The sequence below is a fragment of the Salmo salar genome, chromosome 06, assembly GCF_965601325.2.
Source record: "Salmo salar chromosome 06, fSalSal1, whole genome shotgun sequence".
NCBI classification, from domain to species: Eukaryota; Metazoa; Chordata; class Actinopteri; order Salmoniformes; family Salmonidae; genus Salmo; species Salmo salar.
Genome location: NC_138296.1, coordinates 38,488,216 through 38,505,385, shown reverse-complemented (window position 1 = coordinate 38,505,385; position 17,170 = coordinate 38,488,216). Strand labels below are relative to the sequence as shown.

At 41.3% G+C, this 17,170-nt stretch overlaps 1 protein-coding gene across 1 annotated transcript; it reads right to left on the bottom strand.

The window, feature by feature from the left end:
* Positions 1-1,055: 1,055 nt before the first annotated feature.
* LOC106607141 (transcription factor SOX-10) lies at positions 1,056-11,612 on the bottom strand. Its single transcript, XM_014203766.2, has 4 exons — positions 11,451-11,612; positions 6,246-7,100; positions 4,389-4,654; positions 1,056-4,267 (listed from the first exon to the last, which is right to left on the bottom strand). The coding sequence occupies exons 2-4, from the start codon at positions 6,686-6,688 to the stop codon at positions 3,486-3,488; spliced, it is 1,491 nt and encodes a 496-aa protein (XP_014059241.1). The 5' UTR covers positions 6,689-7,100; positions 11,451-11,612; the 3' UTR covers positions 1,056-3,485.
* Positions 11,613-17,170: the final 5,558 nt, after the last annotated feature.

Genomic DNA, 17,170 nt, shown 5'->3' with positions numbered 1-17,170 from the left:
GACATGGCATTCCTTTCATATGGGGCACAAGATCTTCACATGACCATTTCCTCAACCACAGAAAAGGGGGCATCGCTAGGGTAGATCCACTCTGATGATGGCGTACGTGCATAATGTCTGTCCTCTGCCCTGGGCCTACACTTACCTAACACCCTCCTGTGTTCTCTTGTCCCCCCATTCACCTCTGCTTGGAAACTTCTGTCCATTTTTATACCCATTGCACGAAACGACACCATTTGAATCTCCTGCAGCCTCCCTCTTTACCTCCATCATACAAGCATTTTGCCCACATCTCTATCTCCAGTTTTGGAATGTTTTAATCCCATTACAGTCCCAACCTGAGCAGGGAGGGGAGTTTGGGGATGGGTGGGGGTGCAGAGACTGTGCAGCCAGTATGAGAGTCCCTTTGTATCCCAGCGAAGCTACAGGCCAGGCAGTTATGGGTATGGCTCCCTCATTGCCCCGTTTCCCTCCACCCTCTGCTCCCTCTCAATGGCTCTCTTTGTCTTACCAAAGTATCACACAGCCGATTAAATAGAGGGAATTAGAGTCAGGCTTAACCTGCAACACACAAACACACACAAGCATGGACATAGGCATATACACACATGATTTAAACTGCTGGAGTGCATGTAGTGGGACCAGTCAGAGCAGTGGACCATAGTGGGGTTCAGTGTTGTCTGTATGGTCCTGTGTAGCCTGTGCAAAGAACAGCAATATCCAGAAAAAGGGTTTTGTGCCTAGAGCTCATGGATGAGGGCTGCCATGGTTTTCAATGTTCTGTAATCATACTCAGCCTAACTGAATTAGCCATGATCCATTCGCTGAAATGTCTTTTGTTAAGTGTATGAAACAATGAATGAGTCACTGCAAGCTGTGCATAACTGCTGTTGTTGCATCGCCTAGCCCAAGCCCTGACCCTAGCCTAATTATGTAATGTGAGGAAAATAATTCACGTTGTCAAGTAGCATTTATGGTAAATTGGAATTTACTGTTTGTTGTCCAATCTTACCTTTCTCCAGCCAGACGGTATAAAAACATTAGTGGAGACAGACTTTTACAAAAGCAGAAAGAATACAGTTTTATTTAGTGTGAGAGAAATTCATTAGTCATCACGTCGCTAAGGTCTTGTTTCCGCTAGTATTTACAAGTTGTTTTGTTCTGCTGGCAACACTTACTGAGAAAACACAAAGCACCAAAACAACAATAACAGTCAAGAGTTTTCAACACGGTGAAGAAAACCTGTTAACAGCACATAAAAACATAATACCAGCAAATATAAATAATAATTGTAATATTCATAAGAACAAGCAATTCCTAAAGCAAGACGTAGGATTTAAAATGAAATGTCATGTGCTTCTTACACTCAAGGCATAATGTACAAAAACGGCCCAAAAGTAGTTCTGGGCCAAAAGGAAGCACAACCATTATTTAAAATAATAATATTGAAATCACATATATTAGAATAAAATAAACATATAAGGTATTATTTCACATTACAAGATGAAGGGGCATCCAACTTTAATAACACGTACTGTTATTTTGGAGTTGTCTCTTGGTACCTGTCTTTAGAAAATAACCCCTTGGATTGTTGCTATTCTGTTACAAAAAGGGGTTGGTATTTCATTACAGAAAGGCCAGTTTGAGATCTTACCCCCTGTAGACTCGACAACTCATTCATGCATGCTATTACTCACTCAATCTCAGGCAACTGTGTTTCTATGATGGCATTTCAGAAAAGCCATAAACAGGTAGCAAATCTAACATTTTACACTGAATACTGTACACTGTGTACAAAACATTAGGAACACCTTCCTAATATTAAGTTGCAGCCCCTTTTGCCCACAGAACAACCTCAGTTCTTCGGGCATGGACTACAAGGTGTCGAACGCATTCCACAGGGATGCTGGCCCATGTTGACTCCAATGCTTCCCGCAGTTGTGTCAAATTGGCTGGATGTCCTTCGGATGGTGGACCATTCATGATACACACGGGAAACTGAAACTGTTGAGCATGAAAAACCCAGCAGCGTTGCAGTTCTTGACACATTCAAACCAGGCACCTACTACCATACCCCGTTTAAAGGCACTTAAATATTTTGTCTTGCCCATTCACCCTCTGAATGGTACACATACACAATCCATGTCTCAATTGTCTCAAGGCTTAAAAATCCTTCTTAAACCTGTCTCCTTAATTTATCTATACTGATTTATGTGTATTTAACAGGTGACATCAATAAGGAATCATAACTTCACCTGGATTCACCTGGTCAGTCTATGTCATGGAACGAGCAGGTGTTCCTAATGTTTTGTACACTGAGTGTATAGACACATTTTTAATGTCAAACAATTAAGGAACATGTGAGGGCAGTGGTGCAGACTTTTCAGTGTAGTAATGGCAAAACATTGACAATATAATGACATTAATAGTAAAGATTATAACAATGAAAATAATGTATTATGTCTACTGAAGATACATACTTAATGACCTCAATTTTGGTTAATAAAAGATTATTATATAAAATCATTATGTAGTATTGTCTTCTTATTCGCGATACAGTTTTGAAATGTTCTGTGTTAAAGAGACAATGCTGTATCAACATAATAGTCAGTGCCATGGAAAAAAAATATTGAGGTTGATAAATCAATATAGTGTTGAGGGTATGTCACCAAAGAGCTGTAATCAGGTCAGAAAAAATGTGTTGTACTTAATTTAACTTCAATGTAGTACTGTAATACAGTGTCATACGGAGAGAAACAACTTAAATAATATTTTTCTCTGTCTTTAAAGTTTTGGTTTCAAAACTTTGGTCATTTTGATTTATAAAACATTTGTAGAAACAGATTTTCTGGACTGTATGCCCTTTGTTATAGATATACAGTATATTCCAATTACAACATAGGCAACTTATAAGCGCATTCTGTATGTCATTTAGCAGACAAATGTATCCAAAGCGACTTACAGTCATGTGAGCATACATTTTACGTATGCACGCATGCACGCGGTTCTGTACATACAAGAAATCGTAAGAAATATGCCTCTGGGCCAATCAGAGAATATGTCATTGATTATATATCGGATATTGTGTTACATTATGTAATTAATCTGTTTTCAAGATGCCTGAGATGTGGATGGACGGGCTAGCCAAACAGTTTGGCACTCTGTACTGTTGACATCTTTACATCATAAAACCATTTCAAAGATAAGCCTCTAGATTTAAATACGGATTTGATTTATTCTCGCTTTCTGACCCTAAAAACTAGGATCCAACCCTCTGAGTACTCAACATTGAAGTTATACACCACACGTTACCCCATAAAATCATCTGATCTCCATTCCTCCTTGGACCCTACTGGCCTTCCTGCATCTGGGCCAGACCAGAAGGGGATTCCATCTCCCCACTGCCTCCAAACCAGGTCTCCTCCGCTCTGTGGGTCTGCCGTTGAGGCCAAATCTGCACCAGAGCTCTCTGCTCCCGGTCTTTGTCAGGGCCGCGACAGGGTGGTGTAGACAGGCTGCTCCCAGTGTGTGGGGCTGTGTGACTGTGGCACGCTGGACGGGTCAGTGATGGCTGTGTACAGGGGCCTCTGCGAGGGCCCCATGTAGGAGAAGGCAGAGTACAGCCCTGAGGCCTGGCTGGAGTGGGCGTAGTAGGACCCCGAGGCCTGGTGGTCAGCATACTCTGCAAACTGGGCCCTGGAGGCCAGCGAGGGGAAAGCAGAGCTGTAGTGGGGCAGGCTGAGGGGAGTGTAGGTGACATGGGAACCCCCTGAGGATGCTTCGGCAAAGTGTCCCCCCGAGTCGGCCTCACTCTTAATCTGGGCCTTGGAGGGGTCGGAGCCCAGAGGTGAGGCATGATGCTGCTGGTGCTGCTTGGATAGCCACACCGCAGAGTGTCCACTGGCCGCGGCCAGGGCAGAGGAGATACCGTAGGCATAGGGAGAAACAGAGGACCCTGCTGCTGCCGCTGACCCAGCACTCTGTCCAATCCCTGGGTGCCCATTGGGGGGCAGGTACTGGTCAAACTCGTTCACATCAAAGGGCTCCATGTTGGCCATCACCTCGTGGCTGATCTCACCGATGTCCACGTTGCCAAAATCAATGTGTGGTTTGCCTGACCCTGATCCAGAGCCACCCTCCACTCCTACCCCCATTCCCCCACGGGAGCCCCCTACTCCACCGCCCTCCCGCTTCCCATCGCCCAGCTTCCCAGACTGGAGCTCCGTCTTGGGGGTGGTGGGTGGTGTAGGAGGGCTGTGGCTCTGGCCTGTGGGGAGACACAAAGCAGAGATGTCAGAGTTATTGTCAGCCTGGCTTGTGGTATATTATTTAGAATGGGGATGTGTGACAAACTGCATCGATAGGGCTGGTCAGACCCTGTGGCATACCTGCAGTATGTGGATGGTGTCCATCAGCCAGAGGAGACCCCGCCCCCCCGACGTGGGCCGCCACGTCCAGGTGGAGGCTCTTGTAATGCGTTTGGCTATGGCTGACCTCACCCTCCGAGTGGCCGTCCGCTTCAGAGCCCGAGCCGGGTTTGCCGTTCTTGCGGCGGCGTGGTTGGTACTTGTACTCCGGGTAGTCCTTCTTGTGCTGCTTCCTCAGCCTCTCCGCCTCCTCGATGAAAGGCTTCTTATCGCTCTCATTCAAGAGCCTATGAGGGAGAAAATCGTTTTTGAAATAACATTGATAGAACATTTTAATTTCAGCCAGGAGGAACTGAAAGTAGAGATGTTTTGCGCTGCTGATTTGATGCATGTGTCAAACTCTAATGCAGTCAGCCATTCTGTTTGAATGAGGAAATTACAGTAGTCTGAGAACATTTTACAGCATGTATTTTGTTGACATGATGACCATAATATGTGTGTTAAGAAAACAGTGACACAGTGCTGATTCCTTTGACACCTCCACATCCCAGAGGTCAATAACCTTGTCCAACTCCAATAGAATAATAATTACATTTTATTTACCAGGTGGTCTGTGTCAACTGGGACATATCACCTTTATATTCAATCTATTAAGTATTCTCGTATTTTACTTTTTTTTAAACGTCTAACTGGTGTAATGGCAACACACTCATAGGAAATGCTGCTATTCCCCTTGTTGAGCATTAAAGCATTTTTAGAAAAGAACAATTGACAATATTTCTACTGTGGAGATTATTTCTAGCTGTCAGTTTTGCCTCTGAACCATTCACTGGATTTTCATCTCGTTCTAAATCGGATCCACCGTCAGCACAGCTGCATCAGAAAACTTGCCCACACTAGGGGATTTTCAGCTGGACTGTAATGAAATTAAGATGCAGGCTAAAGACGCATCCTGTGCACGTAACATAAATCCATATTACTGATGGTGGAGTCAGGGGGACTGGCATGAGAAAACACTGACCTTTGAGACTCCCAGTTCAGCATGTTTCTTGGCCAATTATACAATCATGCATGGGCTCAAGGGCAAGTCTTTATCTAATTAATGTTGGATCCTTATAAGGTTAATGAATTAGCCTCTCTGGGCCTTCCAATCAGCACGCACTCGTCTGACCTAACAACAGTCCTCCATATCTGTGTTTTAAAGGCTGACCGAACTAGTCATTCAACCTGTTGACCAGTAAAATCTTGGATATCTTTTTACATAGTAGGTTCTTTAATATGGCACTCTCAATTACAAATGAGAGGGCTGTAAAAGTGTATATTTGCCATAATGGTCTGTGCTTTAAAACATATAGATGAGGGGATTACAAAAACCTCAGTAATTCCCACTGCGGCCATCTCCCTCCAAAACCACCATGAATTAAGTGGGTTATGAAATTGGGCATATCCAGTCACTATAATGTGATTACAAAAAACGCATAACTACATGTTTTTGGTTTTCTGTAGGCTACATAATCAACATAATTATTTCATTTGTTTTAGGTTGTAGGGCTTTAATCAACATTCTTGGTGGGGCAACTCTCTAACAAGCTTTATTCTGAGCTGGTAGAATATTATTTTAACATATCTCAGCTAATTTGATTGAGAAACTCATTGCTGTAAAGAAGGGAACCTGCCTTGAAAAATCTAAGATCTATGACTTTTAAGTTGTTTTTATGTTTTACGGGTCCATAATTCAAGGCTACTGTAGCATGAAGTGTGCTTTGAACTTTTGACCCAGAATGTTGTGACTAAGAACGCATTTGAACTTGTGTAACCCTGGATGTTTATTGTTGTTTATCAAAGCGGACCGACGCTGTAATAAACGCTTTCCCTTACCTCCATAGTTTCCCGAGGGTTTTGCTGAGCTCAGCGTTGTGGAGGTGGGGATACTGGTCTGCCAGTTTTCTCCGTGCGGCCTGTGCCCACACCATGAAGGCGTTCATAGGCCTTTTCACGTGCGGCTTGCTTTTGCTGCCGGAGTTGACGCGCACAGGCATAGGCACGAGCGTCCAGTCGTAGCCGTTCAGCACCTGGCTCACTGCCTCGCGGATACCAATGGGAAAGCGATCGTCGTCTTCATCGGACTTGATGGAAATCCCGCCAGCTACATCGGATAGGGCATCGTCGCCGAGCCCTGTCAGCTGGGGCTGCGGGCCGGACAGGGGTGAGTCTCCTCCGCCTGCGGCACTGGATGAGTGACCCGGTGACAAGGAGTGACCGTCGTCCGAGACCCCCGGACTCATTTCTAACTCAGATAAACTCTGCTCCTCTCCCGACATATTTCCCCTCTTCCAAGAAAGCTTCTTCCCTCAGGTGAGTAACAGAAAGTGTACAGGGTATAGTTTCTTGGCCTATGGGTGTTCAACTACTAAGCCTAGGCCTATCCCTGACCTAATGAAGAAGTTCACCCTTTTTCAGGAATATAAACTATACCTGTTGTTTAAAACTAAAGGATTGCTTCTGTCACTCGAGGTCTCCTTTATATAAACTCCCAGTCAGTCTCAACTCTCAGTCTACGTTCTAAAATTCTGTTAGGATTCCTCATCAAAGTTCTTTCCATCCGTGTTGCTGGTATCGTCCGCTGAGCGCGTATTGTGGATCCCAGTTTACCTGTTGATTCCCACCTCTTGCTCCAGTAGGACAGTGGTTTCTCCCTTGCAGTCTTTGAAATTGTAGTCCTTTAGCTAAATACTGCAAATGACATAAAGTAGAGTATGTATTAGAAAACAATACCCTAGTGAGTGAGTGAAATATAGAACATATTATTAAACTGGGTGTTTCGAGCCCTGAATGCTGAGTGGCTGACAGCCTTGGTATATCAGACCATATAGCACCACAGGTATGACCACCACAGGTATGACAAAACATGTATTTGTACTGCTCTAATTACATTGGTAACCAGTTTATAATAGCAACAAGGCACCTCGGGGCTGTATCCAGGCACTCCTCGTTGCGTTATGCGCAAGAACAACCCTTAGCTGTGGTATATTCACCATATACCACAGCCCGTCATAAGATATTGCTTAATTATGGCCTGTAGGCTGCTAAGCCTGTGTAGGCTGGGCTATGAACAGGCAGGTAGCTAATAGGGCTATAGGGCTAGGCTGTAGCTTGTTTGTTCAGAATACCTTCATTGAATTAGCATATAAAGGACGTAATAGAAATTATTAGGAAAAATGCAAAATTGCAATCATATAGAAGCGAATCTGAAGCCCATACAATTAGTGCAGACGGTCTGTTATTCTAGCCCAGGCCTCGACTCCTGCTAACAAGCTACTGTTTAAGGTTTGGCACTTATTGCAAGCTCCCCAGAGAGAAAGTGTTGGAATAATACGAGCCCGCACCAGCACAGGGCTTCGATTTATACCTCGGAGCTCTTAGATAAACATGGGCTGGCGCTGGAAATATAAAACGCGTGGGTACGTGTGTCTGCGCGTGTGTGAATTGGTCACTGTCTGTTTGGAAAAGTATAGGCTATGGGTCTGTATGCCGCCTATTGGGGTCAAATGTGTAGTTTTGTCCATAGAATCAACGCCCGCCTGTGTAGGCCAACACGATCTTATCGTTTTGATTAAGCGAACTTGTGAACTGTAATAACAAACTAACGGCTTTTTGTTTTGGAATTGATTTAATCGTTGACTCAGTCATATTGTAGAAGTTAAATTCATAATGCTTGTCTCTCTAGTGCCCAGTTGATCCTTTGTAACATTTGAATGCTACTGACATGCGCACTGCAATGGTGGTGAATTATCAGAGCATTGGCGGGACTGAGCCATCTCATCTTGTACCTCAACCACGTCCTGTTGTGCACCTGGTGGTCACAATTAATCCCCCCCCCCCTCTCCTTTCTGTACGCCGATTTGTTATCCTGTCCACGCACATAGCTGTGGCCCCCATGATAGTGTTACATTGGTCAGTAGGGAGAAGAGCGTGGGGTGGGGTGATGATGCTTCCTTTGCCACGGCCCAACAGTGTTTAATTACAACCGTATTAGGGCTAATGGATCGTATTGCAACGACGTGATCTTGCAAAGAGATTTGACTGATACGTTTTAGTCAATACGGTTTTGATTAATACCAAAATGCAGGTTAGACGTTGCCTTTCGTGGCTCTCATCCAGCAATAGCGCGCCTCCTAGAATTTTCTCGAATAGCTGGACCATATGTCTGTTATGTTGAAGCTTATTAACAACTGCGCTCGCAACAAACGATCTCCAATTGCGCGTCCGCATATGAGGCTATGGGCCTACTTTTTATATGACAGGACACTCACTCCGGCTACTTAGAATAACATCTTGAAACTTGATACACTATATATACAAAAATATGAGGACACCCCATCAATTTAGTGGATTCGCTATTTTAGCCACACCTGTTGCTGACAGGTGTATACAATCGAGCACACTGCCATGCAATCTCCATAGTAAACTTTGGCAGTAGAATGGCCTTACTGAAGTTCACAGTGACTTTCAACGTGGCACCGTCATAGGATGCCACCTTTCCAACAAGTCAGTTCCTCAAATGTCTGCTCTGCCAGCTCGTTCAACTGTAAGTGCTGTTATTGTAAAATTGAAACATATAAGAGCAACAACGGCTCATTCGGGAAGTCGTAGGCCACACAAGCTCACAGAACAGGACCACCGAAGTACTGAAGCACAAAGCACGTAAAAATAGTTTGTCCTTAGTTGCAACACTCACTACGGAGTTCTAAACTGCCTCATGAAGCAATGTCAGCTTAAGGACTGTTTGTTGGGAGCTTCATGAAATGGGTTTCCATGTCCGAGCAGCCACACACAAGCCTAAGATCACCATGCACAATGCCAAGCATAGGCTTGAGTGGTGTAAAGATCGCCGCCATTGGACTCTGGAGCAGTGGAAACGTGTTCTCTGGAGTGATGAATCACGCTTCACCATCTGTCAGTCTGATGGCCTGGGTTTGGAAGATGCCCGAATGCATAGTGACAACTGTAAAGTTTGGTGGAGAAGGAATAATGGTCTGGGGCTGTTTTTCATGGTTCGGGCTAGGCCCCTTACTTACAGTGAAGGGAAATCTTAACGCTACAGAATACAATGACATTCTAGACGATTCTATGCTTCCAACATTGTGGCAACAGTTTGGGGAAGTCCCTTTCCTGTTTCAGCATGACAATGCCCCTGTGCAAAAAGTGAGCTCCATACAGAAATGGTTTGCTGAGATCAGTGTGGAAGAACTTGACTGGCCTACACAGAACCCTGACCTCAACCCCATCAAACACCTTTGGGAGGAATTGGAACTACGACTGCAAGCCAGGCTGAATGGAAGCAAGTCCCTGCAGCAATGTTCTAACATCTAGTGGAAAGCCTTCCCAGAAGAGTGGAGGCTTTTATAGCAGCAAAGGGGGGCGAACTCCATATTAATGCCCATGATTTTGAAATGAGATGTTCGAAGAGCAGGTGTCCACATACTTTTGGTCATGTAGTGTATGTATAGGCTAATAACGGGCTTGTAATGGACATATAAGGGGTGACAATAATTGATGACAACTTTGGTCATTCGAGTTGCAGCCAGAACAGAGTTCATATGTGATTCAATCTCGACAGTTTTTTTTTTCAATTAGCAAATTTCTTTACAAAGAAAGTATTTTCACCAGGTTGTCCTTCAGATTAGTTCAGAACTATGAAAGAGACACGGTTTGTCTGTCCTGTAATTATTAAAGCGGGAGTTAAATGCCAATTTATGCTCGTCCACATTGAAAACTGGTATCTAATTTATTGTCAGTATAGGCTCTACTCTCTCTCTATATATATATATTGCGTAGCAAACAGTATATTGATTGTTCTCTACATTCCTCTTAAATTGTGTTTATGATGTCTAACTTTCCATCAATTAGGCTTTTTCTATAGCAACCGTCATTAATTTACATGAAAGAAGTGGACTCCAAAGCCCTTCTTATCGCTTGACCTAACAATAAATTGCCCTTGATTTACGAAAATATTTTCCCATGATTGATGCTGTAGTCTCTTTCCCTTAGTTAGTTGTAACGTGTTCTTTTATTGTAATACAATTTTAAAAACTTTAACATATCCAGAAATGTGGCATAGCCTATCTGAAACTGAGTTTTTTTTTAAATTCCAAAACAATTGAATAAACGTGACAATTCTATGACCTATTTGTGAATTTGGCCTTTGAGTTTGAGTTCTGATGCAGGTCTAGAATATTGTATGCATTGAACAGGTTGTTGGCACTAACCACTGATCAGAGATGACGAGAACACGTCCAGCTTTTAACGCATTATGAAATGGATGATCTTGTTGACTAACTTTCTCTCAATGAATGAGTATATTAGTCAACCTGTAAATACTCACGAATAAATAAGCCTAATACCGTCAAATGCCTCATCTCGTTGAAAATAGTTCCATGCGTCATGAATGTTGGGATAGTCAGTAGATGTAATTACGGAGTCAAAGTTTGCTGTTAATGGGAAAAGTTTCGTTGAGTTCAACTTGAACTCGATCAATCCCTGACGTTATATCTAAAACTATATTTTTCACTGGTCTAGAAATAATTGTATAACTTCGAAAGGACCGTCTACGACAAGGCAAACCTAAACGGAATACATCACTTTGAAGCTGGTTCATAATTGAAATTGTATGTCAGTGGGCCTATTTGTATTAAGCTATATAGTCTGTAGCATACACTTGCAACAAATATATATAATATCTTGCTGGGATGCGTATTAAACATGTATTTCTCCTGCCAGTCACGATAATCACCTCCTGCTATAACAGAGCAGGCGATGCCCACTTTACACAGCAGGATTATCCTAAGAGACAGTTTAAATGTAACAATAATAATATGACAATACTTATAATGATAATAGCCTAATAACAATAGTCTAATAATTTAAATAAAACAATGATTTAGAAAAGATGCAGGTGTAATACATAATTTCTAACTGCACAATTTAGATGAACTTTATGGCTTGATTATTTGACAAATGAAAGAAAGAGAGAGAGAGAGAACAGCAGAGACAGGAAAGTATTTCAAATGCTAAGCGCCTTACTTCAGTAATGAAAAATGAGGTCGCCCGTTTAGCACGAGAGTCCGTGTGTTCCCGAGTTTCCAAAGTGACGCTCGCGCTCACTCCCTAGCCCCCTCGCTCGCGCTGCCCTGCTATGAATGCCTGCTCTGTGTCGCGCGCCGGGGCTTAAAGAGCTCCGTTGTGTGAGGAAAGAGAAAAAAGTGGGGGAAAAAGTCTTAAAGGAGCAGCAAACTTACACGCATGCAACACCGGCAATCAATGTGATTGGTCGATGATTATTTTGCTCAGTTTCCTGCAGGGCAGGATCTCACTGTCAAAATGAACATCCACATTATGCCAATATTATGCCTACCTGAATAATGTGGAGACGCCTCGATTGATTTGGTTAGGTAGGCTACTGATCTTTTTCTAGGCTGCAGTGCCATCAGATTCTGTGGAATGAGATGCTGCATTTGGCTTTGGGTATTTCAGATTTCTCAAAAACAATATCTAGCCTATGGAAAACCCTTTCTGTTGGGAAAATGTGTGATATCATCCATATTTGGGGTGTGCTACTTTTTGACCCTCTATAATTATAATTCAGTAAAAAATATAATTTTGTCAACGTTGTGATTTTTCAGATCCATGTTATTCTCATAGGTCATTATAGCCATTACAGATTGGGTAGCAGATTTTGAGTTAATGATTTAATGTGCTGGATGTTTTATATTATTGATTTAGAATTAGGGATTCCATCTCTAAATGTAGGCATAGACTAAATATCTATATAATGCTCAAATCATAAAAGTGCAATGTTGACTATGAAATTTGTCATGTTAAATGTATTAGAGAGGGATATTAGCGGCATGCGCAATCCTTTACTGGGAGATTTTCATTCTCAAAAGCTTATAGGGCCACCACAAAAAGATACCTTAAAAACATAACCCTTCACTCAATTTCAAATTCAAAAAAATATTAGAGTTTCTGAATAATTCATAAGGCCTGCATTATAAATAGGTCTACCGGCTAGCCTTATGTGCTTTTACGCATGAGGTAAACATTGGGTAATGTGAACGCAATCACAACATTGATATTTACCTATACTCCACAATATCCTTGAACGCGTTCCAATGGAGAAATGTTTTCGTCTTATTGTTATTATTATTATTTTAAGCCATATCTTTTTATAAAATAAAATAGAAGAAGCGTAGGCCTATTCTCTGATGTTATCAAATTGAATTTATTTGCCTGTTTCTGCATTTCCTGTTGGTGGTGTGAATTTGTATTTGATTTGAATGATAGGCTACTTGATGTAGTGTGGCCCACAGGAGCTTGCCCAGCACCCCGTCACTCGCATCACTGGATACACGCGTCAACAACTGACTTTGATGTGTCTCTTTTTATCCTGTTTGAAGTGATGTACGGGGACATCATCTAAATTAGCAGCGGGGTCTCAGGAGAACACACTGATGCTTTGTTTTTACACGCTCATATCAGAGTTCCTCTCTGTCATTTGGAGACGAGGGGTCGTAGAACTGGGGGAGGGTGGGGGGGGTCACGCACTGCACATTCTTAGATATCCCCTATATTCTTGGGTATATTACTGCACCTGCCTTGAGCAACTACCAGACATAGTTCTTGTCTCTTTCAATACAGTCCAAGTTTATTACATTTGTTATATATATATATTTTTAAATATTAATCTAATTTTAGATAAAGATTTTACGCACGTTTTACGCACAAAGCTAGGCTAAGTGAACAGTTGGCCTATAGGCATTTATCTCTCGATATTTTGTAGTAGATTAATTTAAATTGCACTGACACTGGTTTGTTGGATAGAGCATCAACGTAGACCTACAGTAGACTATCCAGTGCATGCCACTGACTGTCGGAATTCAATATAATTCCAAGGCGAACACTGCGCTACTTCATCCTATGTGTGAGTTTTATAATTGCATCAGTGCTCAGTCACTTAGATACACAGAGCACACATTTAAAACCAAACAGCATTTGGAGAAAATATAGAAAGTAGAGATGGGGGGAATATCATGGGTCGAACGCACACAAATACATGCGCTGTTCTTTTCAACAATGACCCCTTGTATTTCCTTCTCCCGACACTACCCCCTCATCCCAAAAAATCACTTATTTGTTCATTATCCATGAATGTTGACTGTGATAAGGGAATCCTAACCATGAGTGAATCTCTCTGTCTGGTTCTCTCTCCCTCTCTCGCCCTTTCATTCCCTCTCTCCTCTTCTCTTTGCGCCCTTTGTTTTATCTCAGGTGAATTGTAATCATGTGATCAAACGAACACCCCCTTCCATTATCCCGTTAAATGAAAAAATGAGGAACAAAAAACAGTTCCTTGTATATAAAAAAAGAAAAAGAGAAAAAGACATGTCTCCGTTTAGTGCGTCTCTTTGTCTGGGTCTCAGCAAACGCTCACATATAGGGGAAAATGCTCCAAGACCTCTACTTTGCTTATGGATCTCTGTCGCACTGTCCAGCTCTTGAGAGGGGGAAACTTAAAATGCAACTCCGGTGGACTGGCTGGTCCTTCAGGATTTGTGGCCTGGCCGCAACATTGAAGTGAGTTTTTGTGAGTGTGCAGTAAAGAAGGTTGGGAGAACATCAGGAATTAGTGGTGTTTGGGGGGGAAAGACAAGCCTATTAATGATCTTTTCATGTCAATATTTAGCCTACATTTTGTAAGGCGCGAATATTTGAGAAATAAGTGTGATTCATATCATTTCTGAGCCTCAGTGTTTGGGATGTCTATTATATATTACACGTTTTTTGTTATAAGCTAAGGATATTGTAATGAAAAAAGTTCAGAAAGATACACGTCATGTACGTGGTTAGTGTTTCTTTATCGAAATCAATATCCTGTAAGGACCCGGCATTTGTGTGTGATTGTGTTGTGATTTATTGAAGTTAATTAAGAGGGAGAGAAAAGCCAGATGAACATATCTGTGGTCGCATGTGTCGAATCGTTGTTGTTTAATTATTTTTTTTTAACAGCACCGTCATGACATTACATTTTATGTTCTCCTCTAGGCAAATTATACTCTTTTATCGAAAGGAAACATTTATTCAATTAGGTATTTAACAAAGAATATGCTTCCATGCAATTTGGTTGATTAGCCTAATATTAAAGTTTAATTTAGCCGGTTTCTCAATTGTGTAAACATTTAGTAGATTAGGCGATTGGTGTAGGTTAATATAAGGTCGTAGTTCAAAATAACTCAACAGTTAGACTTGATTATATCGTTATAATCGATTCGCTTATAACATCAGGTTAACTATTATCAATGCGATTTAAAAAACATTTTTTAGGTGGTTTGCTTTTAGGCCTAACAATAAGTAATTTCACCATTAGATAAACTCTTATGAAAACTCCGCGTCTAATCCATCTACCAACCTGGCCCCATTCCATCATGGCCACCTAATCATCAACCTCATTCCTAATTGGCATTCATCACTCCTAACCTCTCCACCTGAACTCCACCTGATCCACCTGATGTGTGGAGAGCATTTTGCCACAAAAAATGGTCGCTGTGCATCACCCAGGTTGGTGCCGCACATTGGTGGTGGATGAGGTGAGTTTCTCCCATACTATGTAAAGCACGTTGAGTACTTCAGTTGGTAGAAAAGCACTATATGAATCCAATCAATTATTATTATTATTACAAACATTGGAGTAAAACAAGCTTATATATTATAAGTTATATGCTTCAAGAATCAATGGGTATATATAATGCATTTACATCCACAAATGGATGTATCAACTAAGGATTCTAGCTTTAAATTTGTTCAGCGATATGGTATTTTATACTTTCTAATTGTAGTCTACATTTACTGAGTTTGTTGTAGGACAAAATGGTCAGACTATTGTTTTTGTTAACGGCAGCAAACGTGACAGAATAAGACGAGAAATACATTTTCCTCAATTTTACATTAGGACTAATTTATCAGAAGATTAGAGGAAGCATTGATGTAACGAAAATATTTATAAAGTCATGCAAATTTGTCTTTTCAATTTTGGTTGCATACAACGACTGACATGTCATTTATGTCGAAAGGCCAAATTAGTATCAGATCATTATTAAATAAAATATTCTGGATATTGTTTTGTCAAAATAACAGAACTAAATGTCAGACAAATTTTTAAATCTATATTTTATAACAGAAGCCTAACTCCTTCACCCTCTGACTTCGCTTGTTAATTCATAAATATGCTTTTTCTATATGATAAAACAGCGTCCAACTTTGTGGTAAACCTCTTAAAAATGTAAAATGGTGAATATATTTTCTCTGTTTTGTTTTTGTGTCTTTAGAACCAATATTTGAATATTGCGCTAAACTGTATGTATTGTCTTGACGTTTACAGATGTAGAGAAGTAAAAATAGGGTCAAATTATATAATTATCAATAGAACAAATCATTAACATTATGGTATTGATTGAAATAAAAATTAAGAGGCAAAGGAATAAGAACACTTAGTAGAATGAGACTTCTCTTACTTATTGAATATTCATTTATTATATGTAGATTCATAATGATGATTCATTTTCTATCTGTTTAGCTTTGTTCATTTAGAATGGAATATGTAGCGCTATTGGGACATTTTCCAGTCACAAACCTTCATCATATCATTTTAAATCACTATCTGAAAGTAGAAAAAAATTGAAACTACAAACGTTGAACTAAGTGTTTTTTACTGTGACTTATGTTGCTAATTGTTTCCTTCAACATAGAAATGTGGTTAATGTTGAAACTGTCTCTATAGTGTCTGAGTTTCCCATAAATCCGCTGTGGTGGCATGGACCTGACATGTGACGCTGATGATGCCGTTTGTTGTGCAGCCATAGACAGTTGTGACCGTTAACAGTTAGAACTCAGGCCTCGTGACCAGGGGGGTAAGGGGGTCACCCTCAAAGCAGACTGCTAATGTGGGCCTCATGGTTCTGTGACTGTGACACTACCTGAGGGGGCTCTTCCATTAACCTGGTCACAACAGGGACAGATATCAACAACATCCAGTGCCACACTAGACTGGATTACATTTATTTCAGCAACACTTAAAGGATAGAAGAAGAACAACAAGAAGAAGAAGAGAGAAAGAACAGAATTTTCTAGAGCAAATGTATTTATTATTTTGTGTCTGTGAGGGAAGGGTTGACCTTTTGTCTGTGTGCTGGCAGAGAAAATTCCTGGGGGAATTCCTGCGTTCTCACAAAAGGAGAGAATCTGATAGGGGGAGAGAAAGAGCTGGAGAGGGAGAGAGAGGTCACTGGTAAAAATGACTGGACTTAGTGTAATGATCTCATATTTCTGGTGGGATGGGGAGAATTCTGCTGCCATCCATCACTTGAATTAGGTGCCCAGTAAACACCCAAACCCTTCCTCCTCATAATCCTCATTTTGGCACTGAGCAATGGCAGCTGAGATGGATTGCAGTGGAGAAGATGGACTAGGCAAAACAATGCAGAGGTCCATTACAGGACATTAAGTAATTTACTTTAATTTAAATGTAGCTCTCACTTTTAACTAGGTTGTTTGGTGTCTGGCTTTGTTATGGAGATTTTGGAATCCACTTGAAAAGTTACAGACTGCAAACTTTACCATACCCTTCTTGGGGTTTGCTTTTCATTTCTGATATGGCCCACAGACCAGACATTCAGCTTACCCACTCTTAAATATGGAATCTGCTCTAAGCTGTTAGGCAGTAACAGATTTTGCACCTGTACAAAATCAAA